The following is a 14,969-nucleotide window of genomic DNA, read 5'->3' on the forward strand; positions in this document are numbered from 1 at the left end:
TATTGGAACACTCTTAATAAACTTCTAAAAATTGTAACATAACATGCATTTTTTAAAAAAGTACACAGTATGTGTTTTAAATGGTTTACACGGAATGAACACATCCAGTGCAAAAAGAACATCACCCGACCCACAGAAGCTCTCTTCACACCCCTTCCTGTCCTCCTTATTACCCCTTCCCCTTTCACTTTATTTGAGAGAGCATGAGTCGGGGAGGAGCAAAAGGAGAGGGACAAGCAGACTGCACTGAGCACAGAGGCCGATGTGGGGCTCAATCCCATGATCCATGAGATCATGACCTGAGCCAAAACCAAGAGCTGAACACTTAACCAACTGAGCCACACACACACCTTTGACTTTTAACACCATAGATTAATTTTTCTTGTGCTCTAGATTTTATAGTTCTTAATGCATTCTACTGTAGTCAACATTGAGTTATTTCCTGTTCGGGGTTATGATGAATACACTTTCAGGAGCGTTCTGGTCCTTGTCTTCTTGCATATACATTTATATGTTTTGGTTGGGTGTTTCCTAGGGATGGAATTGCTGAGGCATGTTCAGCTTTAGCAGGTACCGTCAATCAGTTATCCAAAATACACTTCATCAGTGTATTCTCATGTTGCTCCACGTGCTTGCTTACACTTGGTAATTGTTTACCTTTTGTCTCGAGTTTTGTCCTTCTGTTGGGTGTAATGATATCTCATGGTTTTGTGGTTCCCTTATGGCTGCCATATATTTATTAGCATTTGAATATCTCCCTTTTGAAGAGTGTGTTTCTTTTGCCTATCTTAGAGGAACTGGGGCTATTGCCCTCCTTTTTTTCATGACCTACATGATTTTTTTTTTTTTTTAGAGTGGGAGAGAGAGAAGGGGCAGAGGGAGAAAGAATCCCAAGGAGGCTCCACACCCCGTGCAGAGCCTGACACAGGGCTCAATCTCACAACCCCGAGATCATAACCCAAGCCAAAATCAAGAGTATCAGTTAACCAGCTGAGCCACCCAGGCCTCCAGTTCTTTATATATTCTGGGTAGGAGTTGTTTGCAAGAACTTCTCCCCCTTGCTTGCCTTTTCACTCTCATAATGGTATCTATTAATGAACAGAAATCTAATTGTCATAAAGTTCAACTTAATCAAAAGTTAAATAAAATGTAAAGTTCACTTCCTCAGTCGCACTAGACATTTGAAGAGCTCAACAGCCTCCTGTTATCTATTGGCTACCATATAGGAAAGTGCAGAATTACAGAACATTTCTACCATTGCAGAAAGTTCTGGACACACTCTTCTAGAAGCATAACGTCTACAATAATGTCTACTTTTCTAATCAGATTTACCATGCACCTGGAAAGAATTTTTTATGTAGTGTAATATGGGGATTAAGATTTACTTTTTTCCATCTGGGCATCAAATAGACTCATCGGTGAGTGAAAATCTGTTCAAATTAAAACCACAAGGAATACCCCTGAACATCCACTGAGAACGGCAAAAATGTGTAGATATAATACCCAGTGTAGCTGAGCACATGGGGCGGTAGTAGGTCATATATGCTACCAGTGGCAAATGAATTCGTAGAACCTTTTTTGAAAGCAGTGTGGTGATGCACATTTTCTGTAACTTGTGTTTTTTCCACAGTTGTCCCAGGAATTTCCATAATAGTGTTTTTCATCAAACCGGAAACAACCTAGAATGTCTATCAGTAGCAAATGAATCTGGTATCTATAGATACACAATATAGTGAAAACACTAGACTTATACACAGTTGGGATGAATTTCACAGTATCGTAAGAAACAAAAAGTAATTTGCATTGTTATTTTTAAAAGAAGCAAAATGATACCATATAGAGACACGTGGGTAGGTAATGAAACTAAGAAAAAGCAAGGAAATGATTCATGATACAGGAGAGGTACACACAGGACTTCTAGATGCCGGCAATATTCCACTTCTTGGATGGTAGTTACTTGGCTGTTCTTTTCGTTGTAAATATGTTTTATATATTCTGTATGCATAATCTTAAAATTTCTAAATATGAGTCAGAGGAACTGTTGGCCATCCTGGTTAATCTTAGTCATTTCTACAGGAAGAATCTATAGAGATGTTGATTAATAGAATGGCTTATCCGGGGCACCTGGGTGGCACAGCGGTTAAGCGTCTGCCTTTGGCTCAGGGGGTGATCCCGGCGTTATGGGATTGGAGCCCCACATCAGGCTCCTCTGCTAGGAAGCCTGCTTCTTCCTCTCCCACTCCCCCTGCTTGTGTTCCCTCTCTCGCTGGCTGTCTCAATCTCTGTCAAATAAATAAATAAAATCTTTAAAAAAAAATAGAATGGCTTACCCACAGGGTGGCAGTTATTTGATAATGTATGATTTGGGCTAGTATGAATAAGAAATTCATTAACTTTATTGCTAGATGTGTGTTCTTTTTGTTTTAAGATTTTGTTTATTGGGGCCCCTGGGTGGCTCAGTCAGTTAAGCGGCTGCCTTTGGCTCAGGTCATGATCCCGGGGTCCTGGGATCAATACCCACATCTGGCTCCCTGCTCAACAAGGAGTCTGCTTCTCCCTCTGCCTCTGCCCCTCCCCCTGCTTATGCACTCTCTCTCAAATAAATAAATAAAATCTTTAAAAGAAAAGATTTTGTTTACTTGAGAGAGAGAGGGAGAGATAACAGACTCCCCACTGAGCAGGGAGCCTGATGTGGGGCTCGATCCCAGGACCCCGGATCATAACCTGAGCCGAAGGCAGATGCTTGACCCACTGAACCACCCAGGTGCCCCTAGATGTGTGTCTTTTAAATGGATATGAGGTCCATGGGGCACCTGGGTGGCTCAGTCAGTTAAGCGTCCAACTCTTGGTTTCAGCTCAGGTCATGACCTCCTGAGTGGTGGGATTGAGCCCCATCTCAGGCTCCACGCTCAACGGGGAGTCGGCTTGGGGGTTCTCTCCTCTCTCTGTCTCTCCCTCTATCTCTCTCCCTCTCTCTCACAAATAAATATATCTTTTTAAAAATAAGTAAACAAGGTCCAAAATAATGTACTTAAAAGAAATCTTATGAATCGATAAACCGCTCTTCTTCCGACTCAATTTTCAACAATACATAAATAACTCAAAATGTTGTCATTTTCCTTCTCCCTCCCCTTGTTGACTCTCACTGCAGTCATATCAGTACATAGTGCTGTTTCCTGACAACTCTGCCTTCTCACATGGTGGTTGCTTTGCCTACAATGCCACCCATATTTCTACCTAACCTCTTATTTTTAAAACTGAACTAAAGTGGTATTGCCTCCATAAAGCCTCTCTGAATACCCCCTTTTTCAGCAGCACCTCTGTTTCCTTTGCCTTCTGTGCAAAGATCCAATCTCAACTTTATATGCCCAGTGCCTACTATAATGCAAAGTTTTTGTTTCTTTTAATATCCCTTAAGCATTTCTTAAAATCAGAATTTTTAAACTGGAATGACCTTAGAGATTATCTAATGTAACCCCTCCCATTTAAAATGTTTTCAATGCATTATGACATCATGTTTAAAAGCTGAGGCGTGGAGGTCTAGGGTCTACTATTTACTAGCTGCATAACCTTGGACAAATTAAGTTCTCTAGGCTGCAGTCTCATTTGTAAAACGGGGATCATGAAAGTGTGTCTTTTGGGTGCCTGGCTGGCTCAGTCAGCGGAGCATGCGGCTCTTGATCTCAGGGAGGTGAGTTTGAGCCCCGCGTGGGGTATAGAGATTACTTAAAAAAATAAAATCTTAAGAAAAAAAAAAGTGTGTCTTCCATAAGATCGATGTAAGAATTGCTTAAAATAAGGCATGCAATGCTGTGCCTGACATTAGTAAGCACCCCGTGAAGATCAGTATTTGTCTTCAGTTATAGTATTACACCCATGAGGAGAAAGGGCCAGTGAAGCTGAGTGACTTAAGTAAGATTACTTAGTTTGGTAGTTGCTGAGAAAGGACTTGAGGCCTTGTCTTCTCAATCCTGTCTGGTTGTTCTTTGCATTGGTGCAGGGAAGTTTTTTGCTTTTGGAAAATACGTGATCAGTCATACTTATGATGGAAGGAAACTAGGCCAGACGAATGACATGAAATATGATATATTCTCAAGCATTTAGCAAATTGAGGGCTATGTGCCAGATGTGTTAGATTCTTGTTCGTTGTGTTAAGACAAAGCCTAAAAGAAGAAATAAGGAATAGTTAGCAGGAAAGGTTGTGGGTTGGAAAAAGGAGTTTAGAAATATCCTTAAGTTTCTCCCCTGAAAGATGCTTTCTTTGTCCAAGCTCTGCCCACCCCATTATACTACTAACCTCCTTCCTCGTTAATGGTCCCTTAAGAAAATATGATGGCTTTTTAAGGCTATAATTATAACTATGAATGTAAACTGATCCTCTCCCCCTTTTTTTTAATAATATTTTTTACTATATTATGTTAGTTACCATACAGTATATCCCTGGTTTTTGATGTGAAGTTCGATGATTCTCCCCTTTTGATCATCCCAGTCCATTAAGTGGTGCTGTGCAGGGTAAAAGCTGTCATGGCCCAGGGCTGGGTGTCACTAATACACAGTGAAGAAAAGAATTATGTAGGAGCAGCCTACACTCTGTGTCAGCCCAAATGCGGGTGGGGGGTAATCGTGCAGAGAGGAGGCCCATGCAAGAGGTTGAGCCCAGGTATGGTCGAGAAGGACTCCGTAAGTGGTAGTGGCGACTGCCCAACATGGGTCATCAGCCTGAGCAGGTGAGAAGGGCACTCGTTCAGGGGACAATCTCAGCATGAGGGGTCAGAACCTGAGTGGGATAAGGAGAGCAGCAGCCATAGAACATTGCTGACATTCAGGGACACTGATTCAGGATAATGGGAGCCAGGTTTCTCACTGTCCTAGAAGGAGTTATAAAGGGAGAAAACTAGAGAGAACTTTGCAGTGTTGGGTTAGAATTGGAGATAACGGTGTGAACTCAGTTTTCACAGTAGAGATCGACAATTATGGGTGTGTGTGTGTGTGTGTATGTGTGTGCATGAATACACACATGCACACACACACTTTTGTTCTGCCCAATGAGAGGACTTGGGATCAGTGACAGCTCAATAGCAATGATCATACCCCTCAATCTTGGTTTCTAAATACATTCTTCACTAAAAGGAACCAGGGCTTCTTGGAGGAAAGGCTGTGTCAGGGAAAGTACAAGATGATCCTGGAACATTTTAGTCCAGAAAGTAAGGAAGTGTTCTAAATGATGGGGACATGTCAAAGGGACAGCTTACCAGGACTCTCACTGGCTAAATATGGGGTGATTTGAGCATCAGAATTAATGATTACAGTCCACTGAACAAAATAGGAATCCATAAAAAATAAATGAGTAAAAGTTAGAGGAGGAAGGGGATAGTTGCACAATCGCAGAAGAACACTCCCAGGGTGCCTGGGTGGCTCAGTCGTTAAGTGTCTGTCTTCGGCTCAGGTCATGATCCCGGAGTCCTGGGATCAAGCCCCGCATCGGGCTCCCTGCTCAGTGAGGAGACTGCTTCTCCCTCTCCCACTCCCCCTGCCTGTGTTCCCTCACTCACTGTCTCTCTCTCTGTCAAATAAATAAATAAAATCTTAAGAAGAAGGAGGAGGAGGTGGAGGAGGAGAAGAAGGAGAAAAACACTCCCTACAAAATACTAATTAATTACAAAAAAGAAAAACTTGACAGCAGAAAGCCTGGCAGACACCACCTTATTTGGGTGATTGAAGTTAACATCAATATGGGACAAATCAAATTGTGCTCCACCAGACAGAGGAACATGGCATCATTCCCACGATATTTGCCAAGAATCCTTAGCCTGGATCTAATCGTGAGGGATCTATCATCAAACAAATCAAACTGAGGGACATTCCGCCAAATCCCCGACCTGTAACCCTCAAAAGTATCGAGGTCATGAAAGCCAAGGGAAGACTGGGAATCTGTTCTGGCCTGAAGGAGACAAAAGCCACATGAAACTAAATGCAACGTGTGATTCTGGACTGGATCCTTTTGCTAAAAGGACGTCATTGAATGGGGTCTGAGATTAAATGGCAGTGACGTATCAACGTCACTTTCCTGATTTTGACAGTTGATTATGAAGGAGAATGTCCTTATTTGTTGAAAATACAGCCCTCATGATTCTCATTTTTGAATTTAGGATCTGTGTGTGTATTTAGGCTTCTATGGATGGTGATTTTAAAGATAGCACGCAAATAACCTTTGGCCTTGAATCAGAAAACCAAGGCATACGGGGCGCCTGGGTGGCACAGCGGTTAAGCGTCTGCCTTCGGCTCAGGGCGTGATCCTGGCGTTATGGGATCGAGCCCCACATCAGGCTCCTCCGCTATGAGCCTGCTTCTTCCTCTCCCACTCCCCCTGCTTGTGTTCCCTCTCTCGCTGGCTGTCTCTATCTCTGTCGAATAAATAAATAAAATCTTTAAAAAAAAAAAAAAAAGAAAACCAAGGCATAGGGACACCTGGATGGCTCAGTCATTAAGCGTCTGCCTTTGGCTCAGGTCATGATCCCAGGATCCTGGGATCGAGCCCTACATCGGGCTCCCCGCTCAGCGGAGAGCCTGCTTCTCCCTTTCCCACTCCCCCGCTTGTGTTCCCTCTCTCCCTGTCTCTCTCTCTGTCAAATAAATAAAATCTTTAATAAAAAAAGAAAAAAAAAACCCAAGGCACAGGTCCTGTCCTGGAACTTTTCAGCTGTGAACTTGGGCAAATTAATTGGCTTCTTTGAGCCTCAGGCTCCTCATCGGCAACACTAGGGAAATAACTGTTGTCACCCAGAGCTCTGATGATCACATGAGATGATATATGAGAAAACACATTGGAAACTAAAGTTTGGCACAAATTGCAAAGAATTGTAGTAATTTAGCTTTACAGAAATTTAATATTTCTAATTCTACATAGTTTTGATAATAAGTATTTGTAAATGACATGCAGTGTTTGGGAATTGTGTAAATGTTTGGATAATGTACAGTTAAGATTTTTATCTTAACCCTAAGAGTTTGGAAGTTTTGTTTTTATTGTGAGACAGAACAAATCTATATATCATGATTTAAGAGTTATTACAGTCTCTTCAATAAATGGTGCTGGGAAAATTGGACAGCTATATACAAAAGAATGACCACTCTCTCACACCATACACAAAGATAAACTCCAAATGGATGAAAGACCTCGATGGGAGACAGGAATCCATCAAAATCCTAGAGGAGAACATAGGCAGCACCCTCTACGACATCAGCCACAGCAACTTTTTTCATGACACATCTCCAAAGGCAAGAGAAAGAAAAGATAAAATGAACTTGTGGGACTTAATCAAGATAAAAAGCTTCTGCACAGCCAAGGAAACAGTCAAAAAAACTAAGGGGCAGCCCATGGAATGGGAGAAGATATTTGCAAATGACACGACATATAAGACTGGTATCCAAGATCTACAAAGAACTTCTCAAACTCAATACACGAGAAACAAATAATCAAATCAAAAAATGGGCAGAAGATATGAACAGACACTTTTCCAATGAAGAGCTACAAATGGCTAACAGACACATGAAAAAATGTTCAAAGTCATTAGCCGTCAGGGAAATTCAAATCAAAACCGCATTGAGATACCACCTTACGCCAGTTAGAATGGCAAAAATTCATAGCAGCATTGTCCACAATAGCTAAATTGTGGAAGGAGCCGAGATGCCCTTCAACAGATGACTGGATTAAGAAGATGTGGTCCATATATACAATGGAATATTACTCAGCCATCAAAAAGAACGATTTCACAACATTTGCAGCGACATGGACGGGACTGGAGGAGATAATGCTAAGTGAAATAAGTCAAGCAGAGAAAGACAATTATCATATGGTTTCACTCATTTATGGAACATAAGAAATAGGAAGATCGGTAGGAGAAGGACGGGAAGAATGAAGGGGGGGTAAACAGAAGGGGGAATGAACCACTAGAGACTATGGACTCTGGGAAACAAACTGAGGGCTTCAGAGGGGAGGGGGTGAGGGAATGGGATAGACCGGTGATGGGTAGTAAGGAGGGCACGTATTGCATGGAGCACTGGGTGTTATACACAAGCAATGAATCATGGAACACTACATCAAAAACTAAGGATATACTGTATGGTGACTAACATAACAATAAAAAATTATTATAAAATTTAAAAAAGTTATTACAGTTGACAGTTCACAACATAAGGCATTTGCTGAGATCTCTCATCTAACTTGGACCATTTATGACTAAACTGCATAGATGAATACACAGGCATGCTACGCATTTCAAAGAGGGGATTCTACTTTTATACAAATAAAACTTGGTTCTGCCACTAAAGCTTAAAAATAATTGTTTCATGTAAAAAATAACAGTGAGAAATTTCGTTTTACCACTGTTGACAGAGGTAAATACAAGAAGGAATTTACTTAATTTTAGCTGTAGGTAATGTGGAAGAAGGGGAAAAGGAAGGGAAAGAAATACCATTTATGAAATTCAATGAACCATAATCCAGAGCTTGAGCACCTCACTGATATGCCCAACACAATGTACCTGGAAAAATGTTTGTAAATCAAATCCCATTTTATTTTTAAGATTTATTAGAGAGCGGTGTGTGAGTCGGGGAGGGGCAGAGGGAGAGAATCCCAAGCGCACTCCCCGCTGTGCGCGGGACTTGATGCGGGGGCTCCATCTCCCGACCTGGAGATCAGGACCTGAGCCGAAATCAACAGTTGGACACACAACCAACTGAGCCACCCAGGGGCCCCAATCAAATACTATTTTAAATGCCATTGGAGAAATTACTGCAAACTCTTAAAGTCCCTCCCTAATTTTATCTTTTAATATATGCATTTTTCATATATCAAGTTTTCTTGAGGTGCACTTCTAGTATTAGAGTTTGAATAAGAATTATCTTTCAAAATAGCTTTTTTTTCTTTTTAAGATTTTATTCTTTAGTAATCTCTACACCCAGCATGCGGCTTGAACTCAAAACCTACTGAGCCAGCCGGGCGCCCCCAAAATAGCTTTAAGAAAAAAAAATGTTCTTATTTAGTTATAGTATTTTAAGTATTTTAGCGTAAAGATGGGATAAGTCCCTCCTGTTTGGGCTGCCAGTGTTTACAAACTGCTAGAAATAATGACCTAGTATAATTTAGCGGAGCAATTTGGCATGGATATTGCGATGTGTTGGTAAGAGAAATACCAACTGAAATTCCAACTGAAATATATTGTGAATCATTTTTTTTTTTAAAAAGACTTCTTGGGGCGCCTGGGTGGCTCAGTCGTTAAGCGTCTGCCTTCGGCTCAGGGCGTGATCCCGGCGTTATGGGATCGAGCCCCACATCAGGCTCCTCCGCTATGAGCCTGCTTCTTCCTCTCCCACTCCCCCTGCTTGTGTTCCCTCTCTCGCTGGCTGTCTCTATCTCTGTCGAATAAATAAATAAAATCTTTAAAAAAAAAATAAAAATAAAAATAAAAAAAGACTTCTTCTCTTGAAAAGGTGAATTGTTTTGAAGCACCCAATTTGGAAACAATATTAAATAGATCCCGATTATATGAAACCGCAGGGCAGACATATTTAAGATTCCATCCTAAGATGTTTATCTTTTCCGTTGAGGTAAATGCCCACTAAACCAATTGAGAGGAGTATTATATCATTCTAGCAGAGGAAATAACCTCACCTTCATTTAGAAATTTCCAGATCCCAGGAAGAGCAGAGAAATTAGCTAGATCACCAGGTTTGCTCTGCCTGTAATGTAGTTATCTGAACTTTAAAATATTGTTCTATCATTAAAATTTAGAGACAGTTAAGGGAAAATAAGAAAAGAAAAAAATTAGAGATTTGAAATATTCCATCCATGAAGCTAATCACACCGAATTTTTATAAGATAATATACTTATCTCTGATATTGAAAAAGAAATTTCGAAAACCAGAATGTTTCAAGTGGACCAGAACAGCTTTCTACAGTTTAGGGATAATCTCTGCTATAACATTTCTTTTCCCATATTTGGATTTATAAATTTCTCTCTCTAACATCCTTCTCAAATAAGCATTTTTAAACTCAACTTCCTAGGGAAGAGCCTTTTGTGTAACTCACCTTGTGTTTTAAATGATGTGTGATCTCCATGATGGCTTTAAGGTATATAACTCTTCCCACTGAGCAGAGGACTCTTTTGCTTTTATTACATTACTTGATTACTTAGGGGATGACAGGTTGTAACATAGTCTCTCCGAGGAACCTACTGCTTTTCCCCACTACCCCCTGACCAAAAAAAAAAAAAAAAAGGAACAAGGAAAGGGTGGTGAAAAATGTCCTCTGACTGCTGCCGTGTTGAAGGACCACCATTCCGAACCATTCTGGTATCTTAAACACCAGATATATGAGTAGAGACGTGCTAAGAAGGGAACCAGGCTTGGATTGTACAATTCGGTACGTAAGCGCTAAGATGCAGGTAAGAACACCTCAGTTAAGCCATTGCGTTCCATAGTTTTAAGCTTTGCTTGCTTTGACGGTGAGCCCCAAATCAATGATACAACAGGTAGAACATATCAGGTCACTCCTTCCAACTTATCAGAGAGAATACAATTCTAATTCTAGGAGCGTAATCTCCCTTTTCAGGCTTGGGGTGGGGTGGATAGCTTAAATGGAAATTCATATTGAAGCTTACATTTTGAGATTGGTGTCACTAAATTAACAAGCTTAGTAAAAAGAGGACGGCGAGGGAGTGACTCATCTCACCAAATAACTTTTTTTTTCTTTTTTCTTTTTTTTTTTTTTGCCTTCTTGTGAGGTTTCGTTATCGGATTTGATTTTCACCAGTTGATTTTGGAGCTATTCTGTTGACTTCGTGCTTGTCAGGTCTTCATCTCCAGGTGGGGCAGCCAGGGCAATGAATTTAGGTTACGAGTCATATGCATTCTAAACCACAAATGGAATAAATTTTAAATAGGTTGTAAGTTTTCTGGAAGGGAGATGAATTTTTTGGCTCCATTGCTTATCAATATAGGAAACAACTGTAATCAGTTGAATTGCCCTCCGTGCCTTTATCTTGTGTCTTGCCTATTTCTTGGGTATTTCTTACTAATAACATCACAGAAAAAAAATTAACTTCAGTACTTAAATAACTTTACGATTCAATTCCATTTTTATTTTTTACTTTTATGTAAATGGCTACATTAGATGTAAAAGTTCTTTAAAAGATTGTTTCAAAGTCCATCTACCTACTTCTAAGTTTTCCTTTAAAAAAAATCCGTGGTAGTACTGATAAATAGGGACCAAGTAAATGCAAACTGTGCAGAACAGAGATTTTGTTTTGTTTTGTTTTTTTAAGTCCAGTGAAGTCTGAAAACTTTAAAATACCTTTTTAATTCCCTCAACACCTGGCTTGGCAAAACCCTAATTCTGTTTGAAAAAGTGCTTTTTAAAAAATGATGTCTTTGGAGCATGCATCAGTGTGTGGGGTGGAAACAATCCGTATCTCAATATCTTCATAAAGGAGTTCTTAAAATTTGCAAAGCTATTTAGCACTGAATATGCCGCCCCTTAGGCAACCCCTCTCCTTTCAGAACGCTGGCAAGCACAGAGAATGGAAATCAGGTAGCATGAAGGGATGAAAGAGGGAAGGTAATGAAGGCGGGTCAGTGAGGGACATTTTTTAATCCCTCTTCTCTTTTCCTCTAATATTTTGGGAAACTTCTCAGCAGCTCACATCTATAAGGAAACTATCCTGCTGAGAGAAGCAAAGAATCAGAAATAGAAGGATGTAGGGGGAATACAAGAAGATGGCTAGGGCAGAGACTGTTGGGAAAAGAAGCCAAGAGAGGAAGATCTATAATTGGATAAAACCAAGCCTCTGCTATACGGGTCTTCTTTCTACAAGGTAGTTAGAATTAAATGGGGTACATAGAGAGGACTGAAATGATATGGGGCAAGATGATTGAGTCCTTTGATCATTGACTAAGCTTTATTCCCTTGAAGATTTTGGTGAGGAAATCTTACACTACAAGGTAAATTTACCTCTTTACTTATGCATCTGAAAGGCACAAGCCACCAAAGATCATATTTACTTGATCTATATTTAAAGGCTTTATGTGGAATGCAAGGTTATTCATTTCACCGACCCTTTTCCCTTAGCCTTACTTAGTTTAGCCTCAACCCTATTATCTGGGCTCACAATCCTGGTAGTCAACCAGGAAGGGTTGGGGAATTCCATTTAAGGCTAACCCAGAGTCTCCAATTACTCCTGGATTGAGGGTGACCCCGGTTAAGGTCAGGGTGCCAGACCTATCTACCCTACAAGCAAGAATTGGATTTATCCTCTCGTCACAAAGCAAAGTAATCGGAGCCGTCAAACCCGGTCATTTGAAACAGAGCTTAAACCAGATAGTCAAGTGAACACCGAAGATGCACTTGTCAGCATCCATCTTCAAAGCAGTTCGCGGCCAAGCCACAGTCAGTAACGAAATAGGCCAGATTTGGCTGTGGAGCGTTATCCTGCGTGTTTAGCTGGCAGACAGGGACATGGCAATGAACTGCAGCAAACGCCAAACACCGGCCCGTAAAGGAAGGTGTGTGTCATTGGAAAAGGCGAAGGTGGCAGTGATACCCTTATAATAACATACATACACATTTGAGTAGGTGGAATTGTTAATGTAAGAAAAATTAGAGGAAATTCGTATAGTTTGTAATGGGCCCAAAGTATTAGAATAGAGATAAGGATACACTGAAACAACGGCATACACAGACACACATGCTCACACAAATACATTGTTTTTCCATTTAGTTTCTACATCTTCCTCTCCTGACTTCACAAGAGCACACGGGTTATGGGGTTCTAGCAGATTCCAGCTATAGAATTCTATGCTACTCAGAAAATCTATGGCTAGCAAAACAGCATCCCTGTTTTCTCCTGCGTGGTGGAGGCGTTCACAAACAGTGAGACCTTTAGGAGCAAATGTCAGATACCAATGATCATAACAAGAAATGATGCAGGAGACTTGTACAAACTTGATTCTAAACCTAATCCTAACTGGTTAGATGGTGGCTTCCATCACCTCCAGACACCCCTCACACATCCAGAACAGTCCAGTTTAGCTGTGTCATAGAGCTAGCATGGTGATACGTCCGGGAGATCTCCCAGAAACGAGTAGCTGGGGCCGTAAGAGTCTGGGCACCATAGTCTTTTGGGACCGTGTCTCCATGAAGAAGGCCCTTCCATTGTCAGGCGTAGCTGGAAACTCGTTCACTTCGAGGGGAGAAGGCGAGGCATGACTTGTCAGAACCACAGGAAGAAGGCTGTCGGGAAGCCATTTTCCTCTCACGGAAGCGGGTTGTTATATGGCGTTCAAGTGGATGTCCCCATAGGGAATTTCCGTCGCTGTTTCTGGGGTGATACCTTTAATAATACGCTGTTGGGAAGAAAATACGATGTTATAAACATTCTTATAACTTAACAGTATTTTACTGTTTTACTGTTTTAATACTTAACAGTACTAACAGCAAAAAACATTTAAATAGCGTTTTAATGGCATGTACTAGTAAGTGGGCATAGTCTCACTGACGTTCCTTAAGAAAGGAATTTCCAATTTATTCTCAAATGTAGATAAAAGTGATGTGTTCAGGGAGCACCTGGCTGGCTCAGTTGGAAGCTGTGACTCTTGATCTCAGGGTCACAAGTCTGAGCCCCATGTTGGGTGTAGAGAGCACTTAAATAAATAAATAAATAAATAAATAAATAAATAAATAAATGCAACTTTAAAAAATGATGTATTCAGGAACTATAAGCACGTGTTGACTAATTACCAAAATCATTTTAACACTGACGGGAGAAGATGATGAGCTTTCAGTAGAACGTCCACTGGTGTATATGACATGCTTTTGAGGACCTGGGAAAGAGCATCTTTCCCTCTGGACCGAGGAGGCTTCCTGCGGCCACACAGGGCTCAGGGAGCAGAGTGAATGCTCCACTCTGCCCCCCACCCCACCCCCAGCCAGCCTCCCCGCGCCCCGCACACACACCGGAGCGTGGTACCTGGTGCCAGCAGGTTGCTGATCTCATGAGTGTACCTGTGAAGAAGTACTGGTCCCTTCACACAAGGGTACAAATCACCACATAATTTAAAAAGATGTGACCATTTAAATCATCACTCCTAAAGCTAACTCATGTTGACATAGGACTCATCACAGGGAAGAGTTTAGGAATTTCTGGTTTAGAAACCGCTGAGATACCCAGAGGCTTGAAGGCAGATCTGAAATACGCTTGGGCTCGTGTATGAAATATACAGCCCGCCATAGAGAGCTCAGCATCGGGCTGACATGAAGCGGCTCAGGGGTGTGGGGAAGGGAAAACAGCAGCACTTCAGTGGTTTCGAAAAATCTTTAGTAAGTTGCTTAGTAAAATCTTTGATGGCTGAAGATATGTACGGCAAGTGGGCAAAATTGGATCCGAAAGCATTTTTCGATTTATGGATGGCAGGTGAAGTTCTGCCACTTGTCCTTTTTATTTTGAATTGAAAAAGTATGTACGCCCCTTCGATTTTTTTTTTTTTTAGTATAGTTGATACACAATATTACATTAGTTTCGGTCCTTCAATCTTTAATTTACTGATTCTGGGAGTTTGTTTTTCTTTACGGAGCAGGGCCTATGGAATTCCAACAGTTCTATCTGCATAGTTAATGAAATCAACAAAATTGTATATTTTGTGTTCCTGATGACCTTAACATTCAAGAACTGAAACCTCACACCAGAAATCCCCTGAAAAAGGAGTTGCTGCAGCCCTCATCACCTACCTGGACATGTCAAGCCAAAGAAAGCAAAATTTCACAAACCATCCCTCCCCGCAGATGAACATAACTGATTAAGCAGAATTAAGTCTTGCTAATCGGGAACGGGACGCAGATCATTCTAACTAGTCTTGAGTGGAGCTATGCTGTGCAGGAAGAGAAGAAAGCACCAAGGTGTATGGTGCAATGCTATAAT

At 41.0% G+C, this 14,969-nt stretch overlaps 1 protein-coding gene across 4 annotated transcripts in view; it reads right to left on the minus strand.

The window, feature by feature from the left end:
- Positions 1-11,116: 11,116 nt before the first annotated feature.
- The window catches only part of SLC6A4 (solute carrier family 6 member 4), a 34,972-nt gene continuing 31,119 nt past the window's right edge, over positions 11,117-14,969 (minus strand). For all 4 annotated transcript variants that reach the window (XM_057318135.1, XM_044390760.3, XM_026517779.4 and 1 more), the window contains one exon: positions 11,117-13,398. In XM_057318135.1, the coding sequence (XP_057174118.1) occupies positions 13,388-13,398 (11 nt within the window). In that variant the 3' untranslated portion in view covers positions 11,117-13,387. The remainder of the gene's footprint in view (positions 13,399-14,969) is intronic.

This window comes from Ursus arctos, unplaced genomic scaffold (assembly GCF_023065955.2).
Source record: "Ursus arctos isolate Adak ecotype North America unplaced genomic scaffold, UrsArc2.0 scaffold_24, whole genome shotgun sequence".
NCBI classification, from domain to species: domain Eukaryota; kingdom Metazoa; phylum Chordata; class Mammalia; order Carnivora; family Ursidae; genus Ursus; species Ursus arctos.